At 47.0% G+C, this 24,637-nt stretch overlaps 1 protein-coding gene across 1 annotated transcript in view; it reads left to right on the top strand.

Moving 5' to 3' along the window:
• CLNK (cytokine dependent hematopoietic cell linker) overlaps positions 1-24,637 on the top strand; it is a 78,319-nt gene that overhangs the window by 19,008 nt on the left and 34,674 nt on the right. Inside the window, exons 6-9 of the mRNA XM_070399323.1 lie at positions 14,096-14,121; positions 14,335-14,354; positions 15,584-15,697; positions 24,249-24,276. Coding sequence (XP_070255424.1) covers positions 14,096-14,121; positions 14,335-14,354; positions 15,584-15,697; positions 24,249-24,276 — 188 coding nt within the window. The remainder of the gene's footprint in view (positions 1-14,095; positions 14,122-14,334; positions 14,355-15,583; positions 15,698-24,248; positions 24,277-24,637) is intronic.

The raw sequence follows: 24,637 nt of genomic DNA on the forward strand, positions 1-24,637 counted from the left end.
TGATGAGAGCATCATTGATTGGCTGCCTCCTGCACACCCAACACTGGGGATCAAGCCCGCAACCCAGGCATGTGCCCTGACCGGGAATTGAACCGTGACCTCCTGGTTCATAGGTTGATGCTCAACCACTGAGCCATGCCAGCTGGCAGTATTGTCATGCTTCTTGACACAGAGGAAGACCAGATGCAGAGATCCCAGAACAGGCCATGAGCATTTGATATACAAACATTCCAGGTTACAATTGGACCTTCGTAGATGCTCATTGAGAAATGAGTCCTGGGGAAAAACCAGACAAGAGCAGGACTTCTCAATGTCTCTCTCTCTCTCTCTCTCTCTCTCTCTCTCTCTCTTCTCTCTCTCTCTTTCTCTCTCTCTCTTTCTCTCTCTCTCTTTTTTTTTTTACAGTTTGCTATAGATATCCACCTTTACTTCTTTAATTACAGAAGCTTCTTTGGGCATTATTTTACCTGTCAATATCTATGTTTAACTATTAAAATAGTTCTGATCCCAACTTCAATGTGTGGTTGGGGGCCACTGAGCTACTCTCAGACACCAGAATTGTCAATTCAATTCTGTCTCTATCTACCCCCACGTACGTAACCTGAGATTCCACAGGTGGAGGGCTCAGTCCCACAAGACCACCTCCCCCCTCCACTGCAGACGCCAGTCTCAGTCCCAATTGTCACCTGCTTCTGACCAACAGACTGGCCATAGATTGGAGATTCCCACTACCCCCTCCTTGGGTTTGATTAATTGACTAGAGTGCCTCACAGAACCCAAAGAAATATTTTACTCACTAGATTATTGGTTTAGTATGAAAGGTTATAACTCAGGAACAGCCAGATGGAAAAGATGCCCAGGGCAAGGCATGAGGGGAGGGTGAGGAGATTCCATGCTCCCTGATTCTCCAGGTGTTCACCAACCAGAAGCTTCATTACATGCATAAGAGTAATTACCTTAGTGGCCATTGGTGACTGTACCCCATCTCCAGCCCCCTCCCCTTCACAACTTCCAGTTAGACTGAAAGTTCCAGCCCACTGAGTCCATGAATGGCTCCACAGGCAACAGCTTCCACCCCCACCCTTAGGTGTGGCCTAAAACTTGCCTCATTAACATAACAAAAGACGCCTTTATAGTTCTCACTGCTTAGGAAATTCCAAGGGATTTGGGAGCTCTGGGCCAGACACAGGGACGAAGACCAAATATATATCTCTTGTTATAAATCACAATATCACAATTATCCTTTCATTTCTTTATCTACACTTTGCCTCTTTTCACAAAGAGATTGGAGTCATTAACAAAAATTTGCTTAATAAAATAGAAGAAAATGAAAATAAAAATCGTTGAAAAATCTAGGTAGCCCATATGACAAAGATAAAATTAGGGATCCTCAGGCACACATCCACTACATTCTATTAAGATTAAGATATTAATTGGCCTCTGAGTTTCCCGGTAGCCTAAGCAAAAAGGGGATCATGTTACTGTATGGATATGAATTGCCCATAACACAGAAAGCAAACCAAGTCTTCAGGGAGAGCAACAAGTACATACCTTTCAGAGATAAGTTAGTGCTGCTAATTTTACAGAGGATGTTGGCTGGAATGTGGGTACCATGGCTTCAAAAATATGACTGGTTTTTTTAAAATAGACCCCAGTCTAAACGGAGGCCAAAACTACAGAGAGTACCTCAGTGAAAGCCAGCAGTACAGAAGATGAGGCTTGTGGGGAGTGGGGGAGGGGGTGTGGAAAACTTCAGGAGGAATTATTTTCTTTACATCCTCCCACACATCCATAATTGATGGTTCTCCATTACCACCCAGAGCTCGAAGGTACTATACAGAGGAGGAAGCTGGAAGGGGCAGAATTGATATGAATGCCCCCGTTTTTAAGATTAGGCCTCTTGCTAGAAAATGCTTCAATGATTTATGTGTTTATTACAAACTTCTGTGTTTTTGATGCAAACAGATTCTCAGATAATTTATTCATTCTCACAAAAAAACATACTGGGTGGTTCAGTAATGGCAGGATTTTATGGTGATATTTTTGAGCAGTTATAGATTTATGTTAATGTACATTTCATGTCATTTTTCTTACAATCATCTTCTGACATTATCTTGAAACCATCAGATTTTAAGAACTTATCTTCCCTGAAGCTTGACTTTATTTTCATTCCTGAAAATGGATAAAAGTTTTACTTGAAGGCAAAGTACATATATATAGCATAAGTCCTCTGTGATGAACCATTAGCATTAAATACAGAGTCAGAAGAAATCACCTTTTCAAGTGGGGATGGCTATAATATTCAAATGTGGTGTGGCTTAGCTTCCTAACACTGAGAATAAAAGAAGCTAAACTGAATTTCTCTTTGCCTTGGGTGTACTAGTAAACAAAACAGAAACTCTAAACCAATTTCCTTTGAAATGACAAGCATACCCTACACAGGAAAGAATTTATAACAAAATACAATAAGCTACCCAAGAAAAGAAAGAGAGAATTACACAGAGGTGACTGAACATGCAAATCCAGAAACATGAGCTCGGTTGAAAAGAAGCAAAATAGAACTCCACATGATGCCATCGAAAGACCTTTCTACTGGTTGGCTTTCAAACTGATTGAGATGCCAAAGGAATCAGAATCAGAGTTGACGTTGACTTTAGTCTGGTTCAACTCCCTCACGTTATACAAGGGGGTGTAGCAGGAGAAGTGGCTTGCTCAAGGTCACCAAACAAGTAGTCATGGCCCAGACAAGAACCCAGAGTTTTGTCAACTATGGCAATGGTCGCAGAGTTCCACTGTTTGTGTTAGTATCTAAAATTTACTCTGCAAAGTCCCCCTCCTGTTCCCTAACGGATAGCCTACTCATCCACCTTGTGGAGAAAGACAAGAATTGATAGAGGGTGCTGCCGTCTAGTGGCAGAACACAGCAACACAAAATATCACAAAAAGGATGGAAGTTAGCATCCTATATATTATATCCTTAACAGATTTAAATTTATTTCAGACACAACCCCTGGCTCAAAAGCAACAGAGGCATTAATACAATATTCGGTTCAAAGTGAACGTTACAAACTCTTAAAAACCAATCATTGAGACGACAGGGCAGTATTCTGACTCACCACCACAGACAGTGCGGCTCAGGGAAAAGGAAAGGCGCCTGATAACTGCTTGGCATAGCACAGGTGTTTTCCGATAGAGACATATAAAGTAGCCACAAGTAGGAGACTTTGAAAAACAGGCAGCTGCAGGCCTCTGTGATAATGGCCAGGGGAGAAGGTCACTTGGTGTAAAATTGCTTCGTGCCAGGGCTACGAGGAGCCCAAGGCTGGCCAGTTCTCTGTTACATATGGTGGGAACTCAGGAACGATTTTCAGAACAAGAGGCATTGGGATGAGGTGTGAGACGGTAACCTCAGGAGGTGTCAAGTGTTATTTCTGGTGCCCGGGAGCAGCTCGGATGTGGTTGTGTGAATGTTGGACTTGAGGACAAGGTGCCTTGGGTTCAAACCCCTGCTGTAATGCTTTCCAAACATGGAATCTACAAGTATCTTCCCTCTCCAAGGTTAGCTTTCTATAAAATGGAGAAAACAGCACTACATCATGAGGTACTTGTGTGTGTTAAAGGTGCAGAATCCAGTCGCTGGGACATGGTGGAACCCAACAAAGGTACACTGAGCTAGCAATTCCCAGAGTGCTTTCCGCCCCCTTTACCTCTGCCGTTCACCCAGCACTCGGGTGTCTGCCTGACTCTCTCTGTAGACTGAGCATCTATCTAGATCAGCTGTGGGCAAACTACGGCCCGCGGGCCGGATCTGGCCCGTTTGAAATGAATAAAACTAAAAAAAAAAAAGACCGTACCCTTTTATGTAATGATGTTTACTTTGAATTTATATTCGTTCACACAAACACTCCATCCATGCTTTTGTTCCGGCCCTCCGGTCCAGTTTAAGAACCCATGGTGGCCCTCGAGTCAAAAAGTTTGCCCAGAATAAATCTAATCGAGGTAAATGTTGGAATAAGCTAGACTCCTCCATCCCAGAGACCACCGCCATTGACGTTGTTGTCCCTATAGTCATGCACAGCATCACGTCGGACACATAGTGGATGCACAGTAAATGTTTATTAAATCAACTCTAAAATCTAGCCCATTTCGATCAGGTATTAGATAAGCATTGCCGGTGTCTTGGGACCACCAAGAGACAAGCCAGGGGCCCTCCATCACACAGTCCCATGAGGTGGGCGCCTCCGGAAGGCAAGGCAAGTAGCCTGGGTTGCTTCTGGCCCCATCTGGGCTCCAATTTTTTGTTTTCTTTCAGAGAGGAAGGGAGAGGGAGAGAGAGCAGAAACACCAATGATGATAGGGAATCATTGATAGGCTGCCTCCTGTACACCCCACAATGGGGATAGAGCCCACAACCCGGGCATGTGGCCTTGACTGGAATCGAACCCGGGACCCTTAATTCTGCAGGCCTACGCTATATCCACTGTGCCAAACCAGCTAGGGCTCAGCTCCAATTTTAAACATAGGCAAATCATATTCCCTCACGGGGCCCTAATAGCCCTCATAGAAATATAGTGGGCTCAAGGGTCTCTAGGATTGTGTGAATCCATGGCTGTGGTTCATGCGCACAAAGCCACCCATCCCGCAGCCCAGGCCCACCCCCTTCAGTCCTAGCCCCTCACCTCATCCTGACTGCCCAGCCTTCCTCTGTTTCCCAGGACACCACGTCAGCAGGAAAGACGGCTCCCCTGGCTAGTTTTGGGAAGATGTTTTTATCCCACATTCCTCTCTAACCCCAGCATAAAGCTGTTCAAGTACATGATCCTAAAACATTGTACTTTATGAATTATTTGAGGCATTGTCAAAGCAAGTAGGTCCTTCCCACATCCTTCACTTTGCCTTAATTCCTCCTCCCACCTCAACCCTAAGACTGGTTTCAGCAATTTATTGTTGGAATACACTTCTGAAAGTCAACATGTGGAGAGGTTTCTCAAACAGGCCTTGTCAAATATACCTCAACTACTTGGATCATTAGTTGCTTCGCATCACTCTCCCACAATCAGTCATCAGGACTCCAAAGCCTCATGGTTCCCTTTCATACATCATGAAACTCTTAGTCATGGCAGTCCCGTGAATGAGGCCAGTATTTTGTCCTGAGTCTATTTCTCCACTTATAGTGATGGTCTGTTTCTAAAGGTGTTGGTTTTCATGATCATATTTTGTAGATAAAGGGTATTACATATGTTTAACACAAATTGAATGGTAACTAAGTGAAAAACAAGTATTATTTTATTTAATCCTAATCATCCAAGGAACAGAAATCCAGAGCCTTTAAATAACTTGCCCAAAGTGACTCAGTTAAGTGATAGAAGTGAGATCAGAACCCACTTGAGTGACTTCAAAGATCCTATTTGTGACCATTCTATTGTGCCATTGTCCCTTCTATCCAGAAACAAATGCTTGGGTCTTACATGTCTTCTTTACCAACTGTTTAAATCACAGAGAAGGGTGCCAAAGCTCAGAGAGGCCAAGCAATTTGTATTGAGTCACACAGCTCATTAGTTGTAGCACCAAAACCAGGTCACAAGCAGTGGAAAATGCTTAGAGATTGGATCTCTGAAAATACTAGTAATGTATAAGGGCAAAGTTGGAAAATTGACACTACTCAACTTCAAGCCTTACTGTAAAGTTGTAGTAATCAAGACAGTGAAAGAACAAATAGATCAATGAAACAGAATAGAGACCAGAAATAGACCCACATAAGTATAGTGAGCTCAACTTTGACCAAGAAGCAGAGACAGTACAATGCATCAAAGATATTTTTTCAACAAATAGTGCTTGGAACAACTGGATAATCACATGAAAAAAAAATTGTAGACACAGACCTTACACCCTTTACAGAAATTAACTCAAATGGGAATATAGCCTTAAATGAAAAAATCAAAACTACACAACTCCTGGAAGATAACGTAGGAGGAATCCTAGGTGACTTTGGGTATGGTGATGATTTCTTAGTTACAACCCCAAAGACACGATCCATGAAAGAAATGATTGATAAGCTGGACTTCATTAAAATAAAAACTGTCTGTGAAAGGCAATATCAAGAGAATTAGTAGACAAACCTCAGACTGGGAGAAAATAGTTTGAAAAGACACATCTGATAAAGTACTGCTATCCAAAATATACAAAGGACTCTTAAAACTTAACAGTAAGAAAACATACATCCTGATAAAAAATGAGTCCAAGATCTTCACAGACACCTTAGCAAAGAAGGTATGCAGATGGCAAATAGCGTATGAAAAGAGGCCCCACATTGTGTCATCAGGGAAATGCAAATTAAAACAATGAGATACCACTCCACACCTATTCCAATGGCCTAAATCCAGATGCTGACAATACCAAGTGCTGACAGTATGTGAAGCCACAGGAACTCTCAGTTGCCCAATTTTCCTCTTTTCACAATGGATATAGATGCAACACAATTTTAAATTTAATTTGCTTTATTAGCATTTTCTCCATCACTTTCTTAAGCCCAGACAAACAGCAAAAGAGGAAATCAAACCCTGATTTATATCATTGGCCAGTGTTCATGGTGTAAATAAATACTCCCACTATGGCAAACTTCCAGCTACCAACATGAAATAGTTGGATCTTAATTCTGGCGCTGGGGAAAGAGATGCCATTTCATGGTATTCCCACCATAGGCACAATAAAGGGACATAACTTCAACAGCAAAGATGCTAATAAAATATAGTGGGAGAATGAGGAAGTCGTGAGGTTTTTTTTGTTGTTGTTTTTTTTTTAAATATATTTTATTGATTTTTTACAGAGAGGAAGAGAGAAGGATAGAGAGTTAGAAATATCAATGAGAGAGAAACATCGATCAGCTGCCTCCTGCACACTCCCCACTGGGGATGTGCCCGCAACCAAGGTACATGCCCTTGACCGGAATCGAACCTGGGACCCTTGAGTCCGCAAGCCGACGCTCTATCCACTGAGCCAAACCGGTTAGGGCGAAGTCGTGAGTTTTGACCATGTGTTACCTTTGTCTTGAATGTAACTCCAGTGCACATTTATATAATTTACTAGAGGCCTTGGTGCACAAATTCATGCACTGGTGGGGTCCCTCGGGGTGGCCTGCGGGGATTGGGCTAAAACCCACAGTCCAATGCCACCTGCAGCTCCTACCTGCCCCTCCCGCTCATCCAGGCCCCACTGCACCTGCCGCCAGCTCCCGCCCAACCAGCTGTGAGTCCTGCGACTGGCGCCTGTCCAGAGGGGAGTGGCCTGCAGGATAAGGCGAAACTGGCTCTCCAACATCCCCCAAGGGGTCCCGGATTGCGAGAGGGCTCAGGCCAGGCAGAGGGACTCCATCAGTGCACTATCAGGCCTATGGAGGGACCACAGGAGGGCTCCAGGGTGTGTCTGGCCCATCTCACTCAGTCCCGATGGTCCTCATCCCAGTAGCAAGTTAACCTACTGGTCGGAGCATCTGCCCCCTGGTGATTAGTGCACATCATAGCAACTAGTGGACCAGTTGACTGTCTGCCCCCTGGTTGTCAGTGCACATCATAGTTAGCAGTTGAGTGACCTTAGCATATCATTAGCATATTATGCTTTGATTGGTTGAACAGTCAACCGGTCACTGGATGACCAGAACTTAGCATATTAGGCTTTTATTATATAGGATTTTTAAATAATGGCTGTGTTTAATGACTGCATTGCAAAACCCCTGAAAATGAAACAACCAGCCTTATAAATTGTTACAAGCTGCTCAGGACACGCCACAAAAACTTCTGGCGAGACAATCTTCTTCTCCGGGAGGTTTTGCTTTAACTTCACAGACCCCTGTGAGGCTGAAACATTCTTAATATTGAGATGTTGGGGTCCAACCCCAGCAGGTCCAGGGGCCCCCAAAGGTGTGAACAGAGTTGCGAAGAAGGAATGACACGGAGACAGCGTTCAGTTGATCAGCAGCCTAGCCAGGATCTCTAGCCAGGATCTCCGGCCAAGTTCTGGTTCTCTTTTATTGTCTTGTTACATCTGGATTTATACCAGTTGATTTTAATCCTGACAATTTCTATTCCAAAGGTTAGGGCGTTTCTTATCTCCATTCCAGAGAGTAAAGATTATGTAGCTTAAGGGTGATTGTTCGTAGTTAAAGTGATTAACTACCTGCCTGGCATTTATTTAAGGGGTTTTATCCCCTCCCTAACTTCAAGGAAAAATCCCTACCTGGGGAAACAACCTTTCTCGGAGAGGTGACCTTGGTTAAAACACATAGCGCTAAGGCGAGCAAACACATTAAGAACAGTATGCTATATACGCCAGGTCCCTTGAAACATATGCTGTGCAGATGTTTCTTTTCTGCAGTGACTGTGTCAAGCAGCAAGGATGGGCCAGCTTCCGGCAGGTTATCTTCAAAGCTATATGACAACATGACACATTGCTTCCTGGGTGGTCCGGTTTTCTTACTCATGGACTCTCTGATAGTCATCTCTAACCCTTAGTTTGTTGTATTTCAATTCTCTAAGCCAGTGACTTTCAACCAGTGTGCCACAAAGATTTTTAAAACATGCAATATCTGACTTCTTTTCCCTTAGATTGTCAAATTAAAAATGACAATGGGAGAGTCCTCCAGCTGTGCAGTCAGTGCCGTGGTTCTCCACCAGGTCTGAGATCTGAGCCCCAGCCAACCCGGTCACAGCTGAGATCTAAGGAGCCATGATTGCTCCCTGGCTTCAACGAGCCTCTGGTCCAGCAGACAGCAGGCTGTCAGACAAATACAGAACAGAGTGATATTGGGGGACAGGCTTACTGAAGAGGGGACCTGAGGGCTGATGATCATAAGGGAGATCACTGGGGGTGTGGTGAAGTGAAGGGGTGCTGTGAGGGCAGAAAAGGGGCCATGGAGACACTATGTAGTGAGGGAAGGCACTTGCTACCTGGGAAGGGTTCTCTGTGGAAGAACCCCGACCCTCAGATAAACGTCACCTTGTGGCAGCTGCCGTGATGTGACAGGTTACGTGTGATGGGCCTATGTTTATTTCTCTCCCGGGCTCCAAGATCCCAAAAGAGCCCATGCATCTGCCTTCAGTGCCTTTCGGGCTTGAAAATATCTAACTCCCAGGCCTGGCCTCTTTCCCTCTAATCACATTCTTAGATTTAATCTTCTCCGCCCAGTTGCTGAGCTAATCTCATCTTTCCCAGAGGAGACCCACCCTTTTCCTCCTGGGAGGGACAGAAGAAAGAATCAACGAGCCAGTCTTCAACCTTGCCCCTCCCTAACTTTCTCTTTCCTAAACGGCTATCTGGGTCAATCAATTAACAGGGAGAAACGCATAAATCCCATTAGGATTATGGGGTTTAGACCAGGGATTCTGATTGGATGTTAGCATTTGAGAAGGTGTATAAAACCTCAGGCACCAGAGGAGAGATTCAGAGTCCTCCAGCTCTGCAGTCAGTGCGGTGGTTCTCCAGCAGGTCTGAGATCCGAGCCCCAGCCAACCCGGTCACAGCAGACGTTTCTGCAGGATTCCTTTCTGAGCACCTTGAAGATGAGCATCCGGACCCCACCCACACTCCTGGAGCTGGCAGGAAGGAGCCTGCTGAGGGACCAGGCCTCGGCCATCGCAGCTCTGGAGTACCTGCCCGCAGAGCTCTTCCCATACCTGTTCGCCATGGCCTACCGTGGTGGAGGCCACCCCCAGCTACTGAAGGCATTGGCCCAAGCCTGGCCCTTCACTGTCCTCTCTCTGGGGGACCTGATGCTGCGTCCCCCTGATCATGGCCCAACCAGGGCCGCGGACTTAAAAGCCGTGTTTGAAGCACTTGACGTTCTGCTTTTCCAGGAGGTTCGGCCCAGGAGGTGCAAACTGCGAGTGCTGGATTTAAGGAACACGGGTGCCAAATTCTGGGATATGTGGCTTGGAGTCAGCACTGAGAATTGCTCACCGACCAGATCAGTGACTATGCACAGCTCCAGCCCCAACATGGAGCATCCCCAGGCTCCCTTGGAGGTGTTCCTAGACCTTGCCTTCGATGAAAGGGACCAGAATGAGATTTTCATGAACATCATCCAGTGGGCCCAGCAGAGGGAAGGGTCGCTACACCTGCGCTGCAAGGCACTGAGCATTTCTGGGGTGCCCTTCCAGAGGGTCAGGAGGGTCCTGGATGGGGTGAGCTGGACTGCATCCAGGAGGTGTATGTGAACTGCACCCGGAACCTGCCCACCCTGGGGACATTTGCTCTCTACCTGGGTCAGATGAGTAACCTGCAGACACTCTATCTCCCCCGCATCGATGTGTTGGCTGAGGAGGAAGAGGACGAAGAGTGGGAGGAGGAGGGGGAGGAAGAAGAACAACAGGAAGAGGAGCAGGAGTTGAGGGAGGAAGAGGAGTTGGAGAGGGAAGAGTGGGAGGAGGAAGAGGAGTTGGAGTGGGAGGAGCAGGAGTGGGAGGAAGGGGAGCAGGAGTGGGAAAGGCAGGAGCAGGAGGAGCAGCGATCTTTTTCCCAATTCTTCTCTCAGATGCTCAGGCTGGGGCACCTCCGGGAACTCTACATGCGTTCTCCCTCCTTCCTCCCAGGCCGTCTGGACCAGATGCTCAGGTGCCTGCAGACTCCCTTGAACCAACTCTGTCTAATATATTGCCAGCGGCTGACCCATTCAGACCTGACACACCTGTTCCAGTGCCCAAACCTCAGGCAGCTGAAGATCCTGGATCTATTTGGCCTCGGCCTTGCAGATTTCAGTGAGCCCCTCCGAGCTCTGCTGGAGGCAGTGGCACCCACCCTCCAGGCCCTGGGTCTGAATAAATGTGGGATGGAGGACTCCCAAGTCGAGGCCATCCTGCCTGTCCTGAGCTACTGCCACCGGCTCAGAACCTTCACCATCTATATGAACAACTTCCCCGTGGCCACCGTGGAGAAGCTGCTGCGCCACACAACCGGGCTGCGCAGTTTAGAGGTCGAGGTGTACCCCGTCCCCCTGGGGTGTTACAGGACCCAAGGGACTGTCAACCAGGAGAGACTTGCCCTGATCCATGCTGAGCTCACGGGGGTACTGAGGGAGTTAGGACAGCCCAGGACCATCTATCTTACCACCAAGCATCTTAGACATAGGAAGTTTTATGAGGTGGCATTTTCATGGAGCCCGTGATGTGCCCCTGTAATGACCCTGCTCACTGGGTGCACCCAGCAAAGGCTTCTTTCTGGGCCTTTGGAAGCTGAAACTTCGGACCGGGGTGCAGTATGCAGGGGGCACTTACGTTTCAGGTTCATGCTCAGTGTGAATGGGGCAAGGGAGGGACCCAGTCCGGGAATAGGATTGCAGGGGCAAAGGTTGGGGAGTTCATGGGACCTCAAAGGCAAAGTGTCCTACAATCAGAAACATGAATCTCATTTGCTTGGGGACGGGGAGAGGTATTTGGCCTCCAGCTACATGTGTGGGAGTCAATCCTGGGGAGGATGGTTGTAAAGGAATGTTCAGAAATAAAGACTATTTCAAAGGCCTAAAAAATTAAAAATGACAGCGGCCAACACAACAATTGCCAATCACTTTAAATGAATCAGAATTACAGTTTTGTTTTTTGTTTTTTACAGATCAGCAAAAAATATCTATTTTGGTATGTCCCAGAATTATAGTAATTAGTTTATGTGTGCCATGAGATAAAAATGGTTGAGCCCTAGCCAGGAATCTCAGTTGGCTAGTGTATCATCCTAATACACCAAGGTTTTGGGTTTAATGCATGGTCATGGCAAATACAAGAATCAACCAATGAATGCATAGATAGGTGGAACAACAAATTGATGTTTCTCTCTCTTTCACTCGCTCTCCCTCTTCCTCCCTCCCTTCCTCTCTCCCTCTAAAAATAAAAAAATAATAATTTTTTAAAAAAGGTTGGCACTGCCAGCATGGCTCAGTAGTTGAGCCTCAACCTATGAACCAGGAGGTCACGGTTCAATTCCCAGTCAGGGCACATGCCCAGGTTGTGAACTCGATCCCCAGTGTGGGGCGTGCAGGAGGCAGCTGATCAATGATTCTCTCTCATCATTGATGTTTCTATCTCTCTCTCCCTCTCCCTTCCTCTCTGAACTCAATATTTTTTTTAAAAGAAAAAGGTTGAAAGTCACTGACCTAGGTGATGAATGGGAGAAGCATGATGACATAAATTACCACGAGTAGGCATGTTTGATGTAGCTGAAACCCTTGGGGATTTTTGCCATTGCTGCTGATAATAGCACACCAGATTATTCTAGTGAGGGGACTACTAAGTGATGCCAGGGAAAACCCAACATTACAATGAAGACACAGAGCCCTTGGGCTGTGTATCGAAAAGCTGCACCATGGCTGAGGCAGAGTTCTTACCACAGCCCATGAGACCCCTATGACCTGGGCACCTCCACTTCCATGACCAACCCTCCCCCATCTCGCCCAGGGCCTTTGCACTTGCTGTTCCCTCTGCCCAATATTCACATGCCACGCTCCCTCACCTTCCTCGGCCTCCGTTCTCATCACTTATTCAGGAGTCCTTCAGGAGTCTGCCAAAAACACAGCAACCCCCGCCCCCCATCTCTCCCTCTCCATGCCGGCTGTCCCTCACCCTGCTTCATTTTTCTTGTGGCACCTGTCATCATAGACTTATTTGTTTTCTATCTCCTGCCACTGAAATGTAAGTTATGTGGGAATAGCAGCGTTATGGTGGTTTTGTTTTTTGGTTTGTTTGTTTTTGCGATATTACATTCCCCAACAACTACATCAACACGTATATTGAAAATGAATCCATGCCTGACCCATGCTATGTGCTCAATAATGTCAGTGAATAAAAGGAAGATGGATATCCTCTTCTGAACTCCCGGCCACTGAAGCAGATGAGATAGATATCTCTGGAACAATAAATGGAATGTCCCTATTGAATTCGGACACTCAGTCACTTTATTGAATTGTGTTTTCTGTGAATTGAATTGATCCCCCATAGGTGAGTGGTGGCTATGAAAGAAGACTGCTAGGAAGGCCAGGTCTAGCTTAAAGGGGAAGGTCAGCAGTACCAGCAGCCAATTGGCTCCCCCAGGAGCTTGGGAGGTGAAGCCAATACTCAATAAAATGAGGGCGGTTCATTTTCTGTTTTTCTAATTTTGTGCATTAAGAACACAACATGGGGTCTAAACTTTTTGGTGATATCATCACAATAGCCAAAGATACAACATGAACTATATTGCTGCTGCTGGTGAAATATGCCCTGGGTCATATTTTGTGTTTTTCCAATGACACCCAAGATTCCCATTTGCCATCAGTGCTTGAACTCATGCTGGGAGGCCTACCCTAGCTATTTAAAGGGTATTTTCCAAAACAGAAACAAAATAGGGAGAATGGTAATTCTATTCAACTAGAGGCCTGGTGAATGAAATTCATGCATGGGGCGGGGGGAGAGGGGTGGCCCTCAGCCCAGCCTTCACCCTCTCTGATCTGGGACCCCTCGGGGGATGTCCGACTGCCGGTTTAGTCCAACCTTGTTTCACAAATAAGGAACTTGAATTAATGAGATTGCTATATGTAAAAGAATGTTCATTCTAATCAAGAATTAGTGATTAAGAGGGGACCTGAAATCTTATCCTAGCATTTGCTAACTCCAGGGTGGCTGGAAGCAAAATATTTAACTTCCCCATGCCTCAGTTTCTTTATTTCCAGCACAAAGGAGAGGATTATATGAAATTACATAACTAAAGTATTTACCTTGATGCTGGATACCTAATTTGGTATCAATAAATGTTGCCCTGGCTGATGTGGCTCAGTTGGTTGGAGTGTTGTCCATACACTGAAAGGTTGTGTGTTCAATTTCCAGTCAGGGCACATACAGGGGATATAGGAGGCAACCAATTAAAATTTCTCTCTCACATCAATGTTTCTCTCTCTATCTCTTTCTATTTCCCTCTCTAAATTCAATAAACATATCCTGTGGTGAGAATTAATTTTTTAATGTTAATTGACATTATATCAAGATTATTCAAATAGGAATAATTTCTATTTAAATATGCATTTTAAAAAAATGGCCTGATGACATTTTCTGTAAACTCACTGCTGTTCCCTCTCATGTTTTAGGAGACAAGCCCTCTCCGCGAAACAAGGTAAGAAGAATCATGAAAATGCATGCGTTACCCACTCCTTACTTTAGCAGCATAGGAATGTGGACACTGTGAAGGCTGAGATATCACTTGAAAACGATATCCTGGGAGTATAGTTGGGATTTGTAATTTCTGTTTGTAAATCAAAAAATTCTTAACCATTAGCTCTGCTCATACAACAATAAATTTAACTTCTGATTCTCTTTCCTTTTGCAGACTCCCTTACCACCTCCTCGGTAAGATACTTAGAATGGTGCTTTGCTGTGCTATATGCTTAGATAATAAGTTCCAGAATTTGAAAAGTTCCAAAATTTAAAAAAGAAAAACACAAAAAGTTGACATTGAAAAATTTTAATGAGTTAGCCAACAAACTAGATTAAATAAGCCTTCATTCATCCACTCAATCATTCATTCATTCACAGTTGTCCACTCAATATACCCTCCCTCATCATTGCTTCCCCTATTCCTTCCGGTTTCTCTCCCTTCTAGTCCAGAAATCTGCCAGATAGGACTGGCCTGGGAAATGCCTTCAAGGGACTGATAGCAGTTTACGTTTGTATAAGTACATATACAAGTACAAATAGTATTACATGTTGAGTACACAGACATGGAGGTGAGAGAAACAGGCTTGAATTCTTGGGCTTTGCTGAGGCAGCCGCTCTTGTTCTCCTGGGAGTACTTTAGTCATTCCTTCCCTGAGAACCTTCTCACAGATTCTCTCTGCCTCCCGGAGGGAAGTATCTGAGCCAGCGGCTGAGTCATTTCCTCTCTGCCTTCCCAGCGTCTGTCAATAGTGCCCCATACACCTCACAAGTGAGCGAGTGGATGGTGAATACATGGGTGAGTGAGGCAGCCCCTGACGTTCAAGCATGTCCCCATCTCTCTGGGAATTTAAACAGCTCGGATATCCCAGTCTGGGGTAAATGGAAGGCTATTGTGATATTTTGTCCCCGGGCCTCCTAAAACTCAAACAGGTGGCATATTGAAGAACCAAAGACACCCTGTAGAAAGTCACATCAGATCCCAGCCAGCGTGGCTCAGTGGTTGAGCATTGACCTATGACCCAGGAGGTCACGGTTCAATTTCCGGTCAGGGTACATGCCTGGGCTGCAGGCTCGATCCCCAGTGTGGAGTGTGCAGGAGGCAGCCAATCAGTTATCTCTCCCTCCCTCTTCCTTCCTCTATGAAATCAATAAAAATATATTTAAAAAAAAAAAGCAAGTCACATCAGAAAGCAGAAAACCGAAGAGCAGGTGGCAGGGAGGTAGACGTAGGCTCCTTAGGCACCTACACGCCGCCTGGGCATTCGCAGCACCTGAAATGGACCGGGCAGAGCTGTCAGGTGTCAGCACCCAGACACTGACGTGTACCACCAAGGCGGGGGACACTGAGGGCAGGCATTGGGGGGGGGGGGGGGCACCTGTGCCGCAAAGCTTCTCACTTTCCCCTGTGACTCTTCACACAGGCTGCCTGTTGTCATTATTCCAAAGAAGTACCAGCCGCTGCCCCCCGAGCCAGAGGGCGATGTGTCCCCCTCCCCGCAGAGGCACCCCTTCCCCGAAGTCCAGAGGGGGCCCAGGTAAGAACCTGGCCTTGGCTGCTGATGAAATGGCCGGGGAGGGGGGGTCTCGTGGGTGGGTGACAGGGACAACCCACCAGTCCCCTCTCAGATCAAGCTGCCTAATGGGGTGGGGAGGGGCCAGTTATACCTGGAGGGGAAATAGTCTTAGAAACTTGTCGCTGGATTCTTTAACTGAAAACACAGCTTTTTGGTAATGAAATGAGTTATTGAAAGAGTGACTCACTTGAGACATGAATTAGTTATTCAAGAAAATGTTAAATGCCAGCACAGAATCAGGACTTTTTATGTAGAAATGACCAAAAGGTGGTTGTTCGGGCTATTGGAGGGACAGTATGGGTCCCCACCTTCCCATCACCATGAAATATATGTGTATTTCATCCAAATACAGCCACGTACGGAAGCCCATTTGTCAGAAACTTTACCGCCTCTGTGACAAATAAACATTATGAAACCAGCTCTCAGGTATGAGGTGCTGAAGACAGACCTCAATCCCAAAGGCATGGGGTGTGGGCAGGCAGCTCGGATGTCAAAGTGTGACCACCAGGATGGGCGTAATTCCCCCAGCATTTGAATGCCCAGAATGACCTTGTTTGTGAAGTCAGAGCAGCCCGGCCGGCATGGCTCAGTGGTTAAGCATTGACTCAAGAACCAGGAGGTCACGGTTTGATTCCTAGTCAGGGCACATGCCCGGGTTCTGGGCTCGATCCCCAGTAGGGGGCATGCAGGAGGCAGCCAATCAATGCTTCTCTCTCGTCATTAATGTTTCTCTCTCTCCTCTCCCTTCCTCTCTGAAATCACTAAAATTATATTGAAAAAAGAGAAGTCTGGGCAGAGATTAGCGTTGCCCTCATGTCCCGCACAGAATGAGACGCACTGTCTCCCTGCAGGGTTGTTTAGAGTGAGCCTTTCTCTCAGATACAGAAGTTCAAAATACCAGGCATGCTCACAGCTTCTATGGAAAACCCATTTATCGCTGACGGAGGCCACTGAAGAGCCTAAAATGTCATCTCCCCTCTTCATTTGTGGTGGCTGTCTCTTCATCTGCTCATCCTTCCCAGCTTCACACGCACATACAGCTTCCAGGCCACATCCCCTTCACTTCCCCACGCCAGTTCCTGCCTCCTCTGTCCCCTCCTCAGTCAGCATAGTGTGTAGGAAAGGACAGGAGTTCTCACGTCGGGTTTCAGACAGCCCAGGTTGAAGTTAATGTACCCGGACAATCGATGGGTCTGGGTTGCCTGTCACTACTTGAGCCAATTCAGCAGAGACAGGGTTGAATCATATGCTAGTATAAGCGTTTATTCCAGTCCTACTGGCAGTATGGGAGAGCAGCAGGTCAGCCACAAAAATCTGCTCTGCCCCCCACCATCAGCCAGCTGCTCATATTGAGCAGGACAAAGATTACATGGAGAAGTAGGCAAAGGGCCAAAAGGGCAGTTAACAGGTAAAGCGGGCTGGAGATTTGCAAAGGCCTGCGGGTGTGCAAAGGCTGGGGCTCTCCAAAGGGCTGGTGATAGGCAAAGGTCTGGCGCCTCTGGTTTCTGCAACAAGGTTGTTCATCTTCCCATGATAATAGGCAGCTCCCGGATGGGGAGGGTGGGTGGCATTTCCAGCTGAGCTCCCAGGGCTTGCATTCAACTCCCAGCAGGTTAGAATGTGCCTTCTTGAATCAGAGCAACACAATCACAGAGCATGACTCACATTTCTTACAATTAGAGTTGGTCCCCAGTATTCTATTTCTGCCCCTGTCACTGAGGCTCTCCTTCTGAGCTGGCAGGTTTGAGGCATGGGACTTCACCTGGGCATGACTGTGTCTCCCAGGGAGTTAGCAGTGCCTGGAGACCTTCCGGCGGTGACAACTTGCATGGTGGCTAGAGAGGCCAGGGATGCTGCTAAACATCCTACAGTGCACAGGACAGCCCACAGTACAGAGGTCAATACCAAGGTTGGGAAACGGCTTTCAGGCACAGGACTAACCTTCCCTGAGGTTTTTCTTAGCAGTGAGGTGAGAGGACTCTTCCTGCCTCCTGCCTCCTGCCTCCTGGGCTAACGGGAGGATTAAATGATTCCTGACCAGCTGGGAATGTTGCCTGCCCAGCTCTATCTATCACCTTCCTCGCTCAGCTATGACCTGGAGCCCTTTCTGCTGGTGCCTCTGCATCCCACAAACATACCTGAACACAGCCTGTCTCTTCCAGCCGAAAAGAGGGACTGTCTGGCTCTGCGTGCATTCCCCGGCACAGAGTCCGGCACAGAGTGGATGTTTGATAAATACGTGTTCCCATCTGTGGCCTCCAACGGGGGACTGAGCCAGACCAGGAGTCACCACGTGTGCTCTGCTTTGATTTCTGTTCTCAAAGACAGAGACCAGGAAGCAGCAACAATCACAGGCCACCCAATCCATTAAGTGGTGTCATCAGAACTAGAAATATAAAACATAGCGTCCCTAAAACTCCCGGGTCCATGGGCTAGGACGGTGACACCGGGTTGAAACTCAGAGAAGGAAGGAGACAGAAGGTAGGACGGATACACAGCAAAGGTGACTGACTTGTTTCATGTGGAGAAAAGAGGGTTGTTCTTTCTGGGTTTTTGTTCTGTTTTGTGCTGGCAAGAACAGGACATCAGGACCCAGCAGACCCGGGCCTGGACCCCAGTTCAGCCACTTCCGGCTGGGTCATTGCAGAAGGCTCTTCAACGGCTGAGCACTGCTCTCCTCACCTACAAAGAAAATGACCGTCACATGTGACAGAATGTGGTGAGGAGGCTCGTGATTTGTCCAAAGTGCCCAGGACAACATCTGCCACCTCCTAGGGAGGAAGAAAACCACGTAAATAGCATCTCCCCCAACCCGCGCCCTGCCCATCCCCAACAGAATTAGGCGCCAAGAGCCCAGTTTCCTGCAAACAGAGCCTCAATGTGCTAATGCAATGTTGCTCCTCCTGGCTCTACATTCATCTAATTAGGAAGCCTTTTTTAAAAATATTTTTTTTATTGATTTCAGAGAGGAAGAGATAGAAACATCCATGATAAGAATCATTGATCAGCTGCCTCCTGCACAACCCCTACTGGGGATTGAGTCTGCAACCCAGGCATGCGACCAGGAATCCAACCATGACCTCCTGGTTCATACACTGAGCCAACCACTGAGCCACGTGGGCCAGGCAGGAAGCCTTTTTTAACAGTATTATTCCCGGTATCAGCCAGGGTTAAGGGCAGCCAGGGTTAAGAACCCAGAGGGAACCCAGTTCTGGGACTGTACTGCGGGGAAAGCAGGGACAGTCCTGGGCCGTACCTGTCTGCGCCCCGGCTCCGGTGTCTGCAGCGATGCTCCCTGAACTCCGAGTGAAGTCCCTGCAGTCCCGTCTTGGTCGGCGGGGCAGCACCCAGGGCTGCGGGAGCCTTTGGAAGCTCATATGTTTCATCTCTGGTGTTTCAGCCACTGCTGTTTGCACTTGTTTGATCCTTTTTGGATGTGACGACAGGTACCTGGGTCTCTCCACCACCAGCACCTCCAAGGCAATCATGTTTCCTCTTCTTGAATCCTTCCAGCGGCCAATAAAGTACCGTTTCCTAAGGCCCCTAAGGGCAATGTGCCCAGCCCAGCGGATGGCACACAGTGGGTGTCTGGTAAAATATCACTTCCCTACCCACTTGGCACAGAGGGTCACTAAGACAGAGAAGTTGGGTGGCTCGGTCGAAGCGACAGGGCTGGTGATTACTGAGGGGCCAAACCTGTGGAGCCTTGTGCAGGCCCTGGGAGTGGCCCGGTGAAGAGAAAGAGTGTTGCTTTAGGCCCTGGCCGGTGTTGCTCAATGGATAGAGCACCAGCCTGTGGATTGAAGGGTCCCAGGTTCAGTTCTAGTCAAGGGCACGTACCTCAGTTGCAGGCTCGACCCCCGGCCCTCGTCGGGGTCCATGTAGGAGACAACCAATGGATTTTCTCTGTCTCTCCCCCTCCCTTCCACTCTCTCTCAAAATCAATGGAAAAATATCCTCAGGTGACAATTAACAAAAAGATAAAAAAAGAAAGAGTGTTGCCTTAGGAGACGGCTCTCAGATTCATTTTTGTTGGGCTTCGTGCTGGTTGGAAGGTGGCCATTACTGATGATTCAAGTCCCAGGGTCACACCCACGGAGGTGCCTGCTGGGGTCACTCTCTCTGAAAACAGAAGGAGGCTGGGGAGCTGAGCCACTCCTACCAACGCAGGAGCACTGGCCAGCTCCCTCCAACAGTCTCCAGCCCTGGGAGGTGAATCCCCCGCTGCGCGTGCCCCCCCCCCCCCCCCCCCCCCCTGCAGAGGCTGTGATTTACATCTGGCAAAGGGAGGGGAGGGGAGTCCGGGAAGGAGGCAGCTGGGCCTGGACAGTGGCCACTCCCCTGGAGGGAGGTGGCTCCAGCCATTGTGTTTCAGCCCATTTGTCTGCACCCGCCCACCATCCTCCCCTTTAAAGCTGAGTCCTGGCTTCTCAGGACAAGCGCTGAATGGAAGCCAATCAGACAAGGAAAATGCCACTTACACGTTCATTAGCCACTCACACCAGAAGGGAACTTTGAAGTTGGGGGACAGTTGGTTAAACATTCGCAACCATCCTAGACCATCATCAAGGCTTTTACAATAGTCATGTATTTAATAGGTTTTGCTCAGCTCATTTTATTTAATTCATTGATCTTTAGAGAGAGAGAGAGAGCAAGAGAGAGAGAGAGAGAGAGAGAAATATGGATTTGTTGCTCCACGTATTGATGCATTCATTGGTTGCTTCTGGTGTGTGCCCTGACTTGGGATTGAACCCACAACCTTGGTGTATCAGGATGGTGCCCCAACCAACTGAGCTACCTGGCCAGGGCTTCTCTTTCTTTCCTCGTTCATTCTTAACTAAAGTAAACTGGTGTAATAGAGAAACATATCGCCCCAACACAAACAGTTTCAGACAAAAACTTTGAGCCTGGGGTGTTTTCTCTCTGCTCAAAGGGAAGTGCATGTCAGGTGGGGCTGGGTACACTAGCGCCCCACTGAGTGTACCCAGCCCCACCGAGACTCTCCTGAGCATAATTAGAGAGAGATTTGAAGGGAACAGCTGTCTAGCTCTGTATCCATCATCATCTCAACACCATGTCACATGCACCAGATAAAGCCATCCTGGGTAATCATGGGAGTAACTGACCCCAGCTGGGCGCTAGCTGCCCCCGGGCTGGCTTTGGAGTCCCGGGGTGCATTACTCCGGCCCACAATGCTACAGTCCCCGGGTCACTGATGAGGACACAGAAATGCAGAGAGGTCACTGAGCCACGGTGTCTCCATTCTGGTCAACAAACTCATTGGCCCACAGTGCAGGCTTCAGCCAAAATACAATTTAAATAAAGTGCCTGGTTTTAACAAACAGAACACCCATTTGCTCAGCCAAGGTGTTCCCTTTTAAACCAGCCATGCTGACACACATCAGTTCAAGCAATTTCAGTGGCAAAAAAAAAAGTATATTTTGATGATTTGGGAAGAGAAAAAAGAATATAGGTATCGGGTAACTGTGGTCCTTTAGAAGAGAGAATGTATGGATTATGAAGAAGATAAACCAATTCCCATTTATGAATGGACACTGTTGGTTCTACAGTGTGAACTTGATTTATCACCATAATTTTGCACAATGTTGCCATCAGGGGAAACAGGGTGAAAGCCACGCCTCTGACCCGTCATTTCTTACAACAGCCTGAGACCTGCACTTACCCCAGAATAACAAGTTTTGTTTAAAAGGAAGTGTTAAAAGTGCTCCAAGAGATAAGGTGTTATTATTTCATGAGAACCGTAATCAACCCTCTTTTTTGCTGTTTGGATTGACCCATTTTACAGGTGGGAAAACTAAGCCTCAGAGAGGAAATTTCACTTGCCCAAGGTGACGGAGCTCACAGACCATAGAATGAGGATTTAAAACTGAACTTCAAACTAAGGGAGGCTCAAGAAGGGCTATTGTTATAGTAAAAGGTATTATCCTCAGACACACACTGAGCACCTGTTATGCGAAGGAAAGGATGTAGCAAAGCTCTGCTAGGTGGTCACTGACCACATTCTATTAGCCATGTCCAGGCACAAAATGTGGGCAAGCATGAGGTCAAAGATGAACTTGGACCAGCAACGTGATGCTGTGGGGAGGAGACCAGAGAACCCACCTCACTCTGCCCTTCTGTGACTTCCTGCAGGTCCCTCTGCCTTCACAAATCCCCTTTAAGAGAACCCCACACACCCCCTAAGCCGGGTGCCTCCATTTCACAGGGGAGGGGAGCAGCTCACGTGGGGTCTTACCCACACGTCATTTCAATGTCCAACAACAATGGTAGGGATTTCTCACAATTCCTTGGGTTCTTCCTTAAAACACCCAATATTTAAGGTGACCAGTTCCAAAGCCTCGCTTTCCTGAAGCCTCCAGTTCTATCTGTAAAGTGTATAAATCAAGTGATTTTACCAAAACAGAAGAACAGTCACTCTGCTTGTCACCTGAGAGAGGTCAAGGGATCTTAGACAATAAGACTCCTTTACAAGTAAAAAGTATAATCTCCTTAACCATTTGAAATATCCTGATACATTTCACTCGCTTAATGTTGAAGTACTTCTAATGCCGACCAGCAAAACTTTCTTTAGCAATTCATTTTTGTAAATCTAATAAAGTAAGTGTATAAATATGCAAAATTTTAGGTTCTCATAAACTGTTCAAAGGCTACACAAATGGAGTCAAACATGGGTTGACCCTTGAAACTTAAAAATCACAAGACTAAAATGAGTGACACACTTTAAACGGAAGCCACGTGGCCGATGGGTAGTGTTCCGAATACTCCATGGTCTCTTAAACATGAAAGCCCTGAGATTAGCCTCAATTTAACCCAAAAGTAATTAATATTATGGGTGTTCATTCTACTTTGTTACTTCTAATCCTAGTTATCATCTCACTTGGCCCATTAAAAGGGAGAGGCAGGGTGTTAATGTCCCATCTCAGAGGAGCTATGCACCAGGTTAAAGACTGTGGGACTTGCCCCAACAGCATAGCTCAGTAGTTGAGCATCGACCTATGAACCAAGAGGTCAGGGTTTGATTCCTGGTTAGGGCACATACCCAGGTTGTGCCCAGGTTCAATCCGTAGTGTGGGGCATGCAGGAGGCTGACAATCAATGATTCTCTCTCATCATCTCTCCCTCTTCTTTCCTCTCTCTGAAATCAATCCTCCTATATAATAAAAGGCTAATATGCAAATCAACTGAACAGTGGAACAACCGGTTGCTATGAAGTACACTGACCACCAGGAGGCAGACACTCAATGCAGGAGCTGCCCCCTGGTTGTCAGGGCACTCCCACAGGGGGAGGCTGCTCAGCCAGAAGCCCTGAGCTGGGCTCATGGCTGGGGAGCACAGCGGCAGTGGCGAGAGTCTCTCCCACCTCCGAGGCAGCGTTAAGGATGTCCAAATGCTGGCTTAGACCCGAAGCTCCCAGACTGCAAGAGGGCACAGGCCAGGCTGAGGGAAAACCTGAGTGCACAAATTTCGTGCACCGGGCCTCTAGTAGAAATATAAAAATTAAAAAAAAAATAAAAAGAATGTGAGACCTCAGTACAGGTGCCCATTGTTTGAGATCTGAGGCCAGGACGTAGCACCTGAGTGCCGGGTGCTTCTGAGACTATCTAATCGGATACATACAAGTATTGTAACTCCAAGTCAACAGCCTTCGATGGAGATTGGGTTGCAACCTTAATCTCCTGGCATTTCTTTATCACAGTCTCTCACCACAGACCCATGTAGACAGAATGTACACGCCCCCATTCCCCACACAGTCTCCTCATCCGACCTGGAGCCCTTTCAAACACAGAGTCCACTGAACATGCAGCCTTCTCATTTCCATCTCTTCCAGTGCTCACAATAACCCTCTGAAGGTGAATATGCTTGTAGCCATTTTGCTGATAAGAAAAAATGAGGGTTAGAGCTGCTCGTTGACTTACCTGTCAATATAAATGGAAGGCTTGGAGTTTCTCCTGAGACTTGTCTGGTGTCCACATAGCAGATCTCAGAGTGCACTCCTCCCCTACCGTTCAGCTCCAGGGGGTTTCTGCCTCAGGTCTCCACCAGCAGCAGCATCCTTCCTCCCACACACGCTGTACCTGACACTTTCCTAGTTAGAACCCTTCACACTTCCTCGGAGCAAGAAAACCAAGAGCTTTAAAATCAAGGGAATAAGAGCAGGTCTGACTGAGGCAATGAAACTTGACAAGGAAAACCAAATGTCAGGAGGAATGGTGATGTGATTTAAATTCTCCTAAAGCGAGAAGCAAGTTTATGCATGTCCTTCCTGCCACCACTTTTCACATTGGCTCATCACTTCTTCTTGTGCTTAGAAAATTATGAGAAAAATAACCTGGCTGTAGTTTTATAGGAGGGTGATAAATATCACACTGGACTATGGGCTGTTGATTTGGCAATAAAAAAGGTAATCAGTAGTTTTTAAGGGCTCAGAATGGTTTTATTTTGACCATTATGAACTGTATTTTATGTGACAATGTATTTCTTTTCCCTGCAGACAGATAACCCTAAAGAACTTAAATGAGGTGAGTGGCAACTTCATCCCGGGAAACAGAGAAGGGGAATTTTTGTGCGTGAAGGGTCTGTGATGGGCAAGATATTATTTGCTTTAAATACTCGGTTACACTTCATGATCCAGAGCAGCCAGGCTCAGGGTGTTTTCGCATCCCTATTTTAAAGGTGGGAAAGCTACGCTAGCCGCTTTGACTCAGTGGATAGATCATCGGCCTGTGGGCTGAAGGGTCCCAGGTTTGATTCCAGTCAAGGGCACATGCCCAGGTTACCGGCTCACTCCCCAGTAGGGGGCATGCAGGAGGCAGCCAATCAATGATTCCCTCTCATCATTGATATTTCTCTCTCTCTCTCTCCCTTCCTCTCTGAAATGAA

Source organism: Myotis yumanensis, unplaced genomic scaffold (genome assembly GCF_028538775.1).
Source record: "Myotis yumanensis isolate MYYU_CA2020_CCGP unplaced genomic scaffold, mMyoYum1.0.hap1 SCAF_1, whole genome shotgun sequence".
NCBI classification, from domain to species: domain Eukaryota; kingdom Metazoa; phylum Chordata; class Mammalia; order Chiroptera; family Vespertilionidae; genus Myotis; species Myotis yumanensis.